The 12,866-nt window shown below is 44.3% G+C and overlaps 1 protein-coding gene across 1 annotated transcript in view; it reads left to right on the forward strand.

The window, feature by feature from the left end:
• Positions 1–12,866, forward strand: part of LOC146175141 (boophilin-H2-like) — a 43,243-nt gene that overhangs the window by 16,668 nt on the left and 13,709 nt on the right. Inside the window, exons 2-3 of the mRNA XM_084584584.1 lie at positions 4,724–4,879; positions 10,030–10,197. Of these exons, the coding sequence (XP_084440710.1) occupies positions 4,724–4,879; positions 10,030–10,197 (324 nt within the window). The remainder of the gene's footprint in view (positions 1–4,723; positions 4,880–10,029; positions 10,198–12,866) is intronic.

Here is a 12,866-nt window from a genome sequence, read left to right on the forward strand (position 1 = left end):
CTCTGAATACTTCCTCTAATCAAGCTGTGAATAGTATTGGGTAGATTGTGTCTCCTTGCCTAACACCTTTCTTTATGAGAATTTTGTTACTTTCTTTTTGCAGAACTATGGTTGATGTGCAGCCACTATATATATCTTCCAGCACTTTCACGTACGGCTCGTTTACCCCCTGATTTCGCAATGCCTGCATCATCGCCCATGTTTCAACTGAGTCAAATGTTTTTTCGTAATCTATGAATGCTATGTATAAGGGCTGGTTATATTCCGAGCATTTTTCTATCACCTGATTGATGGTAAGAATATGATCGACAGTAGAGCATTGTCTCCGAAACCCTGCTTGATCCTTTGCTTGATTGCAGTTTAAGGTTACATGATTCTATTAGGGATTACCTTAGTAAATACCTTATACGTAGCAGACAGTAGGCTGATTGGTCTGTAATTTTTAATGTCCTTAGAGTCCTCTTTTTCATGAATGAGGATAATGTTTGCATTCTTCCATTGTACCATTACCGCTGAGAACACCGGGCACTGCGTATACAGGGTGGCCAGTTTTTCTAGCACGATTCCCCCCCCCCCCCCATCCTTTAGCAAATCTGTAGTTATCTGATTCTCTCCAGCAGATTTCCCCTTTTCATAGTTTCTAATGCTTTCTTGACCTCGTCCTTCGTCACTGGTGGAACGTCTGACTGTTTTTCCCTGCCGCTACTCTCGTTACGGTTCTGACTATTTTGGCTACTGTAGAGATCTGTATAGAACTCTTCGGCTACTTTTTCTATCTTGTCCATATTCGTGATGACGTTGCCCGCCTTGTCCCTTATCACATACATATGGTTTTTGCCTATGCCCGAATTCTTCTTTACCGCTTTAAGGCTTCCCCGTTCTTTGTGCAGGGCCATGGCGCTGCACAAACAATATCACGCATATACCGGTGTAGTCTATGTGGATGCCACAGAATATGCTACGCATCAAGCATATGTGTTGAGCGTGGTTTCTAACACATTTCACCCAATAATTTCTGGTTTGATTAACTCTGCATGCCTGTTAGAGGCAGAAGAAGACACAATTGCCTTTGCAATCTCATCAAGCACTGCAACTTTAATCTTCAGTGATTCAAAAACAGCAATCCGCTGTTTCGCACGAAGCAGGATTCGCACGCCTGCTTTCAAAATTTTCAATTCTATTCAACTCCTGACCAGATCAGTTGAGCTCCTATGGGTACCTGCTCAAGCGGACTACCTTGGAAAGGAAGCTTCCGACAGCACAGCTTGAGCGCACGTCAACCGAGCAGAGCCAGCTACAGACCCAGGCAGTGCACGCGAACTCTTGGCTATATATAACGAAATTACTCTCCACTACAGGGAGCAAGGACTCCAGTATCCGCCCCCACGCCATCACTATCTAATTTAGAGCAGGTGACCTGGCACCAGCTTCAGGACCGTACTATTCTATCACCAGCACAGCTTGTCCATATATACTCTGGCCTCTTCTCCCCTTTATGCACCCTCTGCGGGGAGCCCAAAGTAGACTTTCACCACATCCTCTACATTTGAACTGAGCTCCAGCCACCCCGCAATTGGCAACTAACAGACATACAGGGGGTTTACATGAGACCGACATAGCCGGGTCGGGGAGGCTTGTAGGGCTGAAAACCGGCTATCGGGCTCATGTATATGCTAGGGGGTCGAGCTATACGTCTGTCGAGTCAGGTCCTGCCAACCCAACTGCAGGGGGTGGGTTGGCTCGACACTACCCGATGGGCGAGGGGCATGCATACGCTGGCACGTCGGGCAGGCGCCTCCTCTTTTGCCTCCTTGCTGGTTGGAAACGGGATCGTGAGCTGTTCGTCTGAGCATTCCTCCTCCCCCTCTCCCGCCTGCGCCTAGTTCACTTGCTCAGAGCACGGTGTAGCAGCGATCTTTACCCGACAGAAATGAGCGCTAGTAAACCAGGGCGGGTCAGGCTGGCTCAGCTAACCCGGCTCCCGCCTACGCGACGCACTTGCGTCGGGCTCATGTATGCAAGGCAGTAGAGCGATGGGAGAGCTCGGGAATCTGGGAAAGGCCGGGCCCACTTGCACAAAAGGAGCTCGTGGGTTGAACTCTAACAGTCGCTGAGAGCCACAAGCTTCTGGCCACCCTACGCGATATCTAGCCGACCCACAAAATTAGACAATAAGGCTCAATAATAATAAATGCTTTACCACCATCACCATCCACAAACGAACTGTTTTAATGGGTGCCTTAATCGCACGCTGAACGACATGCTGTCAAAGTATGTGTCCGACCAACATTGGGACTGGGACGTATCTTTATCTATCGTTATGTTCACCTATAAACCCTTAGCGCATGATACCGCCGGATATTCTCCATTTTATATACTTTTCGGGCGCGAGCCTCTACTACCCTTCGACACCTTGCTGCCCTCGACGACTCTTCCTGCAGTTACGCTTGGCATGTCATCGCCTGTGCTGATGCCGTCCACAATATTCCTCGAGACCGGCTTGGTACGTCTCAGCGCTCCCAAAATCATCGTTACGGTCTTCAGCACCATGACGTCAACTACCCACCAGGCTCGCTCGTACTTCTTTGGCTTCTGGTGCGCCGTGTGGGCATGTGCGAGAAACTTCTGCCTCACTGCGCGGGTCCTTACCGCGTCTTGCTGCAACTCACCGATGTGACCTAAGCGATCATCCCTCTACAGCCCAGGTCATCATCATCATCATAATCAGCCTGAATACCCACTGCAGGGCGAAGGCCACTCCCATATTTCTCTAATTAACCCTGTTTTCTGTTAGCTGCGTCCACTTGACTCATACGAACTTCTTAACCTCATTCGCCCATCTAAACTTTCTGTCACCCCCTGCTATGCTTTCCTTCCCTTGGAATCCAGTTTGTTACCCTAAGCGACCATCGGTTATCCTCTCCGCCTTACATGTCCTGCCCATGCCCATTTCTTCTTCTTAATTTCCACTAGAATGTCGGTAACTTGCGTTATTTCTCTGACCTACTCTGCACGCTTCCTATCTCTTAATGGTACCCATACCATGTTTCGTTACATAGCCCTCTGGGTTGTCCTCAACTTAAGTAGAACTCTTTTGGTTAGCCTCCACGTTTAAGCCCCATAGGTGAGTACAGGTAAGATGCAACTGTTGTATACTTTCCTCTTGAGCGATACCGGTAAGCTGCTAGTCATAATCTGCGAGTGCTTGCCAAATGCGCTCCATCCCAATTGTATTCTTCTTGTTATTTCCTTTTCGTAGTCCGGATCTGCGGTTACTACCTGTCCTAAGTAGACATATTCGCCTACTACTTCCAGTACTTCGCTACCTAATGTAAACTGCTGTTCCTTCCCGAGGCTGTTGAACATTACCTTAGTCTTCTGCATATTGATTTTCAAGCCTACCTTTCTACTTTTCCTGTCTAGGTCATCAGTCATTATCTGCAGTTCATCCGCCGAGTTGCTTAGCAAGGCAATGTCATCGGCAAATCGCAGATTAATTAGATGTTCTCCATTTACTCTTATCTCTGACTGCTCCCATTCCACGTCCCTGAATACTTCCTCTAAGCAAGCTGTGAATAGTACTGGGGAGATCGTGTCTCATTGCCTAACCCCCTTCTTTAAGGATATTTTGTTATTTTCGTAATGCAGAACTATGGTTGCTGTGCACACACTATATATATCTTCCAGCACTTTCACCTATGACTCTACTTCCTGATTTCGCAATACCTGCATCACTGACGAGGTTTCTACTGAATGAAATGCTTTTTCATAATCAATAAATGCTGTGTATAAGGGCTGGTTATATTCCGAACAATTTTCTATGATCTGGTTGATGGTATGGTAATGATCGATAGTAGAGTACCGGTTTCGTAAGCCTGTTTGATCTGTTTCTTAATTGCAGTTAAATGTTGTACTGATTCGATCAGTGATTACCTTAGTAAATACCTTATACGTAACGGACAGTAAGCTACTTGGTCTGTATTTTAAGGTCCTCAGCGCCCCCTTTCTTATGAATGAGGAAAACATCCCAACTGAAAACAGCCCACGTATTCTTCCACAACCCATCACCCAGAAGTAGTACATGTCGACCGGCTGAGACCTTATTATTCGTGTTCCTATATGGAGTATACACCATGACTGTGCTTATCCCGCGCGGGGGTATAGTTACGGTGTGCAGTATTGAGACAACGACGACATGCTGGTGTGGTATTCTATAGAACACAAAACATGAAACTAGACTGGGTTAGTGTCTGGTTTAGACTGGTGTGTGTTCCTGACAGTAAACTGTTGCATTTACCTGTGGGTACTTTCCCCTAACAAAATACACTCAATATAACCTATTTTTGATATGACCTGTCCCATCAACAAGCATCGCATTCGAAGTGAATATTCGCTAAAGTTGGTTTGTTTCCCCAGGACAAATGGCTATTAGCTACCAGAATTCCTTAACTTGCTTGTTTGCGGGGACGACTGGCATTAAGAACTGAATAGTAAACAGGATACAACTTAAGTCTGAAGCAACTTTGCACACTTAGCGCGATATGTTAGGAAAGCTGGGAAATGCTCGAGAAGACGCAGTGCTCACGCTTTGATAAAATGCCACATAAGCCATGTCTGACAGTATATCGCCTGAATAAATGTCCTAAATCACTATTTGTCGGCTTCATATGCTTCGTTTGACTCTAAGAGCAATTATGCCTAAAGCAAGATCGTGTTTTTACAGATTCCAGATGCCAGTCATCGGACATTGTTATAACGACAAAGGATTGTGTTACTACTGGCTGGAAGTACCACAAAATTAACGGGGAGTGTCTACGCGCATGCTTCGGTGAAGGGGACTTCAAAACTGAAGAAGACTGTGATAGGACTTGCCGAAGGAGTAAGTGACATCCACAGCTTACACTGTGTTTTCTTTTCTCGTTCATTGCTTTTTACTGTGACAATGAATTTCAGCAACGCAAACAATACTGGCTTGACTTCAAGGAGAGCAACCTACTCGCCTGTTGTAGACCCGTGTGCAATACTGTTATTCTCTCCTCTCTGCTTGCAATCTTACAACGTGCAAAGTCTTCCCAAGGGCTGACGGCGTGTGTTTGTGGCTCTTCAATTTATTTGGTTTCTTTGTATTTGGAGCTTCTGACTTGTCAAGAGGGAGAGTGTTTTTTGCATATAATAGTGGTAATTATCCTCCCCTGCACTCATTTGAAATATTAACTATATGTGCAGGTCTTACACAAAATGCTCAACTGCAGTGAACTTGCGCTATCGAAGTGTTTAGACAACAGCAGTCGGTTGAAAGTTATGGTACAACCTCTCCATGCTAAACAGGGCAGTGTTAGGATGAGGTGCGGTAAAGTAAGCCACGGAGAAAAATAAGAGATGTCCCGCCGAGGGTCAACTAGCCTAAGCTCTGAACACCAAATGATCAGGTTTCTAACCCACTGTCGAGATGGCGATTGGTGTCCGCTCTATGTGGAGAGAAAACCGCTGGAAACCAAGGTAGACTGTTGGTAAAAAACCCTCAGTGAATCTCTCTGATCCTCCAAAAAGGGGCCGAATTCTGCAGCTAAGTTCTTTATCTGGATCATGTAGGAAACATATGTAACCTACCTATTAAGACATGGTATATATTTGCTTCGTTTATTTCGTAACTGCGTCTCAACAATTACATATATACGTAATTATAGCGCAATATAATGCCTTAATAAACACTCTAAAATTCGTGGGTTCTCTGTGCGGTTTTTTCCTCTAAGCCATGGTCTACATGAAATAAATTTGCGGCGGCTTTTCTTGGTTAATACCGGTTTTGATGCTTCGTCATTCTGTATTGCAAAGCCAGAAAAGACTCATGTAGATAGCTTACTGTACATAGCAGAAGCTCGATAAAAATGTTGAGACACGGGTCCTCTGGTTAAACTCCGTCATGGCTGTCTGCGAACCGTACGGACACCAAAGCCGGTTCTAGAGGAGACGAAGCTGTTTAGAGCATTTTTAAAGGTGAGATCTCAGGAGGCGAGTCAGGTGGGCAGCGGTGGCTGTGGAGGGAAATGGCAGGCAGTGGTCTGGAAAGCGATGTAGCATTGAGTCATCAATGTATATTTGTGGGAGTATGTACCGGTATCAAGTTAGCCAAGTACGTAAGAAAAAGACGCCGGTGTGCGAGACGCGAGGCAGCAGAAGAATTGAAAGAGGAAGCGAGCGCCGCCAGCTCAGCGTGTCACACGTGTGAAAAAGAAAACGGAGTGTATCCGCCCGTCGCCTGTGCGAAGAGCGGCCCGGTTCCTCGTGGCATACCTGGGGTCATACGGCGGCGCAGATGACCTCTTTCGCTTTGAAGGATATCAGCTATTTAAATTTTACCTGAGATTACCTGCAAATGAGAGAAAAAAGATTTGCGGCGAGTTCTTTGGAGGCCCTCTGCAAGAATCAGCTTGGTTCAAAAAGGCGAGTTCACTCAATGAAGCAAGCAGGCCTCGTTTAGGCCTATATTAGAGAGAGAGCTCTTTTTACAACTTAAAAGTTAATTATAATTGCCGCAAAGCAATGCCATGCAGTTACACTATAATCAAATGAAAAACGATAGAGAATTTGAAAACTCAGGTGGCAAACCTCGATGGGTTCCATCGCAGAAATATTTCTGTTAAAGGGCAACGTTCCGCTAAACCATTTCTACGTACCAGGTGTGATTTGGAGAGGCTGATAAGCAAAATAATTATCAAATACCAACGCGCATCCTTCTCTGCGTGTCTAACGCGCAATGTGAGACGAGTGAGCTGTACGAAGCGCGCACAAGGGCAAATGAAATGCAGATATAGATCCCCAAGTGCACGCTAAATATTTTTGTTTTTGTCTAGGTGCCTCGTTCTCCAACTGTGGTTGGAGGAAAGTGAAACAAGTGCGACTTTTTTGCAAATGATATGTATTCATAGTTATAATGATAGGAAATTTGTGTACATTACAAAGAACGTAGCAAATGTTCACATATTGGAAATAGAATAAGTTGTGTTAATTTGCAAATGTCAGTATATGTTTGACCCCCCTTGCTCTAAACTGATATAGTTTTGTAATTATAAACCTGAAAACAAACTAAGCATGTATCGACCCCGCGGACGCATATCACTTCAGAATGAAGTAAAGCCTGTACAAGAGAACCTCTCAGAGTAGGCGCGGTTAAAACAAAACAGACAAGGAGGACACTGAAATGCCAAATTGCTTGAGCCAGGGAAACCGATTTGTATAGTGACAAATTAAACAGGAGGGAGTATAGGAATCAGCATTGAGTTAGGCTCTCTGCACAATCAATGCCTGCTGCCAGGTCTTAAGAGCCGCATACTGGAAAGCGCATGGACGAAAGCTCACAACACCCCATAAATCCACAATTACCTCTAGAACACGCGTCATCTGCCTATTTTTGTTTACTTCTGACGCAAAGTTTTTCTGCAAAGATGCTCCTATACACGGTAGGTATTCCCATAAACCCTGTAGTAACCTTTAGAAACCAAGAGCCGCAATGCACCCGCCGCCGGACAGAACCTGCCGTCAGGAAACTATATATTTATCAAGCCAAAATCAATGTTGAGATGGTGAAAAGAGAGGAGGGAGAACAACAGAGCGGATTTTAGTAAATTAAACGGGGCACCAAAAAAAGGGGAGCTCAGGCTATTAGAACAGGCTTATCAGAGCACACATTATTTTCGAATATGGAATGGTGCCGTTAGTTAAATTTGTGTTTGCATATTTCATTAAATATGAAGTAAGACTAGAAAACGCTTAAACGAGTGTACGGAAAGAACACGCAAGTGAAACATTTAGATTAAAATTAAGTACAAAGAAACAAAACAAAATTTGACACGTTTTCTATTGAAAATGTCGAGAGGTGCCTTTGCTGTATTTGACAGATTTATGGGAAGCCCTGAAGAAACGCTAATATTCACATGACTACGAGGAAACAGTGCTACGCAGAAACGGATCAGGCATCCCAGTAGCTTAAGGACTGGCTGAAAGTTTTGAATAAAGGGTTTACTGATACACATGTCGAATGATTTTCACCTAATATGTTATTTTACGACTGTAATATTAACAGCATCTGTGAGATAACAGTGTCACAAATATGAAAGGATTACAAGTTAGGCGAATAGCAAAGTACATATATGCAAACCAGGGTCTCTAGATAGACGGTAAAGGGTAGCCAACAAAGCGCCGGCGTCCTATAATATAGGGAGAAGTTAGGAGTCCTTCCCTGCCACCCCGACCAAACTTTTCATTCCTTGTAGCTAAAGCTAATAATTACATGTTATTTATAAGAGCCATGATGCATAAACAACCTTGGTTGTTACCAACTTATAGATACCTACATTGTTTCATATCCTGTTTTTAATCCGTTGACTCGATGATTTTTTTACCTTACTGCAGAGCAACAATCCTCAGAGGTGCGTAATGACTGCAGAGGGGGAAATTACCTGAATGAAACGTTGTAAAACAACATCAGCACCGGCGTAATTTGCAACTGAATGTATCAGAGTAATCGAGAATTGAAGACTGATGTATTTTTCACACTATGACCTTTGTTCACTTGTATGTCACTACAACACCTTTTCCGCGCTATGAGCCCATTTGCCGGTTTGCCTCACTATGCATGTAGTCTCGTATGGTTCAACGTTAATTGGCAATTTAGAGGCTGCATTATATTGGTACGTGGTGACAAGCAAAGAGGAAAGCACAACATGGCGATAGGGTGAAGGATGATTTATAGATTGGCCTAATGCGAGCGCTCCTATCGCGCCATTGTTGATCGTCTACTTAACACTTCCCGGGGCCACCAAGCGATCGTGTCGATCGGTTCGCTTGAAGTTGATGGTGACGTGACGGTGAGGATGTTCACAGAAAGACAGGAGTGAATCACTTGCTTGCCACCACGATGTCTTAGGCGTGGGTGATCTGCCTCCCCTGGAGCTCTTCAACCATCCGCCACCAAAGCATTCATGGGACCGATGCCTCGAGGTCGCGTCGCGGGCGGCTTGGGCCGGGGTTGCGTGTTCGTGTCCATCGGTTCCTTCGGGTCATTCGGGTCTATCAGGTCCTTCGTCTCGGTTCTGGCTGGTCTGTTTGTTCTCCTTGTCTTCAGATCCGGGCTAGGGGTTGGGTGGTGGTAGTTGGTAGAGTCTGGGCTCGAAGGGCTGGTGCGATGCTGCTCGGCGATGTTCCTGGACCCTCGGTCGATGGTCCCGGCTCGCAGATGGCGTCGATGCTCCAAGACGAGAATGGGGAGTACGTATGCCGTACCTCCAACCAAAATGTTACGCGGTGACAACCAAAGAGGACAGCACAACATGGCAATAGGGTGAAGGATGATTTAATGGTTAGCCTAGGGCGAGAACTCCTCTCGCGTCACTACCGATCTTCTTCGTAAAAAATCTCCCCAACGTTTAGATCCTTTATTTTCAACAACTCTCCCGTTCTGTATTTCTCTCCCCTATTCACTTTTCTAGGCAGAGCAGTATGTCAGGGAATACCAAACGCTGGTTATATTCTATGCTTTTCAATAAAGAGCTCTCTTAGAAGTGAAACATGGTACTCTAGTACACCAATATTAGTCCGAAAAAAGAAAACAACTCGTCTTGTAAGCAGTAAACAGCTCTTGTTAGCAAGAACAAACCATAGTTTATTAAATTCTTTTTGTTGGCGTTAAATGGCATGACGACAAAGCAATGTTCAATCGTCTATGCTTTATTAAAAACATAATGAACAGTACGAAAAGGCAAAAAAAGCTTTTGCATATTATTCCAGCATGTGATTTTGTGCTAGCTAGTTTGGCTAGAGTGGGTGTCAATGCATGGAAAAGGAATGTTTGTTTACTAGGATGCTAACTTCTAAGCAGGGCTATTATCTAATAAAAAACTTGAAAATGCAAAATATGCTCAATTTCAAAATGATTGAACTCCTCTTTGTGGTACAATGCGAGTCGAAGTATAGTTCAGCTACTCAAACAAAATCAGATTTTCCTATACACGTCCTTTTCCTAAATTGCAGGTGTCGTTTGTACAGCTCCCCGACCTACACCTTGGTGCTCACCAGGGTCTCTTGTGGATGTCTACTATTACGATCCCAAAACCAAACAGTGCCTTTATGACCGCAGCTGCACCAATCAAGGCAACAACTTCGCAACTTACAGAGAGTGCAAAGAGACATGTAAAGCGGGTAAGCGTGTATGTCATCGCTATTGCACTTAGACACTTTGAAAACTGAACTAGGCCTCTGGAAGAAAGAAAAATGTAAACTGCTGCCGGAACAGCTTTGCTGCTTTCGCCTGCTCTCACCGCCTGTAGAGACAATCCGCTCAGTACAAACATGCACCACTGGGACTTGTCTTCGTTCACTGATATCTTTCTTGCAACCACTATTAGAGGGAAATGATGATTTTGGAAGATTTATGCATAGAAACTGTGAGCATGCTTTTATTGCTCATATACTTTAGTCACTTGGCTGAATGAGCAGATAATAAATTACATAATAAAAATAAGCTAGTAGGTAACATTTATTGTACCACCATCCATTTGTCTAGTAGCTCTATCGGGATTTTCACCAGCCGCAAGCCGCCGTAACACTTGGCTGTACATAATTCTTTGGGGTGAATATCAGTAGCAGCATTTACTTGAACTTGCTTGACCATAATAGACACACAGTTAGAAATATATATTATTATATGAAGGACCTGAAAGAATATTTTTACCCCGTCGGGGTGGCGCAGTGGTTACGGTGCTCGATTACTGTTCCCAAGGATGCGGGATCGAATCCCGGCCTCGGCGGCCGCTTTTCGATCGAGGCGAAAAGCAAGGTGCAACTGTGCTGTGAAATGTCAGTGCACGTTAAAGACCCCCAGGTGATCGAAATTTCCGGAGTCCTCCACTACGCCGTCTCTTATAGCCTGAGCTGATTTGGGGTGCTCAACCTCACAAATGAACCAACCAACTAAAATAATACTTATGTTCATTGTTTGTACCTAAATCTCGAAAATCAGTTTGACAGCACGATGTAAAGAAGGGCAGCAGCTTTTTGGAAGTATAAATATTTAACCCCGCGACGACATGTTTGTCCGTAGTACTTGCGAGCGGGTTAGTTGGCTATACGACTCCGACGACCTCCGGCGCTTCATGGCTATACACAAACACAACACACACACAAGAGAATTAAACCAAGACGTTAACACAGATGATGCGCTCGCTACCAACTGCCTGCTTTTGTGGTACGAAGAAGAACGCATCACAAAATAACGTTTGGTTACAATATGAAGAAGAAGTAAACAAAAGATTAAAAAAAATGTGAAAAAATTCAGAATGAAAAAATAATGAAAATAAAACAAAAATAATGAGAAATCAGGTCTAACTTCTTGTCACATTGTCCAAACTGAGATGTATCACCTCCTTGCTGTTTAGCGCCACCGACGAAACACTCACGCATTCCCCTTCTTCCCCAGAAATCATCTGTGTTAACATCTTGATTTTATTCTCTTGTGTGTGTATTGTTTTTGTGTATAACCATGCAGCGCCGGAGGTCGTCGAAGACATTTTTGTGTGCTTGAAAAACGCTTCAGCCAAACATACGGCGCAACAGTGCAACAAAGGCGGAACAATGGCTGCTTTCCTGTGTAAGTTGATTGCAACCCGCCTAATTCTCATTTTTATTCAATGCAATATGCAACTTTTGCAGGAGCATTTACTACAAGCCTCAAGTGAGATCACAATAGGTCTAGCAAGCCGATGTTCGTAAAACGTGCACCTGTGATGAGTACTAATAGTTTAAGCGTGAAATAGCCAGTAAACGTAATTTACACCTGCTTGCAAATGGTCACATATGTTTATGACGTTAGCTTCAAACCGTTGCGTGCCTGCTGACTTCTAACGAAGAGAGCCAGCTCCAGGTCGAAGGAAATCATAATTAACTAACGGCAATGAGAAGAGGAGAGATGTTTAAAAAAAGACCACCATTCCGATGAACGCTTCTTTGCAGCAGGATAGCAATAGTACTTCCGTATTGACTAAATAATTAACATTAGAGAATGAACGCAATGAAGTAATAAATGCGACCGGAACTTCCAAACGGCAAACGAGCCTGGAAATCTCTAGCACCGATCTTTTTTAAAGATTGAGGTGAAAACCTTTTACGGATCATGACTCGACAGCTTGTGCGTCCATGGGACCGCGAGACGTATGCCCCTTCATGAGATTCCACGGGATACTGCGGAATTGCGCTTGTCAATGACCCTGATAACGTCATCAGAAAAATAAAAATGCTGTATACACCAGGAGTTGAACCTCCATCGCTTAGATACCTAGTCGCGTGCATTAACGCACATCATAATTCTCTTTGCCTACAGTGAGGATGATAGTAGCGGTACTCCGCGAGTGACAGATGCAGCACGTTTTCTTTCCTAAAACCCAGTTATTTCCTGTAAATTATAGAACACCGGTTAACTTTGATGCGTTCAACGGAACGCCGGTTGTGTTCAACGAAGGGCTGTGCGATGTACCGTGTGTAGCAGCGATGCTCGGGCTTTTGAATTTGTTCCCTGGAGATTCCGCTGTGCTAATAAAATCGTTAGGGGTTGAAATTGGGAGTGATGCTGACGATCTCAATAACGTCGTCATTTATGCGCGTGGTGTACACATAACAACCATCAGTACAAAACTCACCCTACACTAGGCCACGTTCTTGTGCTAAACACCCTTATTGAGGAAGGATAAGGTGGCCGAAACCGTGGTCAAGATAGTAAGAGCAGCTGAGGACTTCTATATGACCTATACTGTATCCAAAGTAGTCTGGAGAATAGGATACAGGAGCGAAAAGCAATCAGAAGTCCCTGAAAAGAA

This window comes from Amblyomma maculatum, chromosome 11, assembly GCF_055883805.1.
Source record: "Amblyomma maculatum isolate TAMU_Amacu chromosome 11, ASM5588380v1, whole genome shotgun sequence".
In the NCBI taxonomy this organism is placed as follows: domain Eukaryota; kingdom Metazoa; phylum Arthropoda; class Arachnida; order Ixodida; family Ixodidae; genus Amblyomma; species Amblyomma maculatum.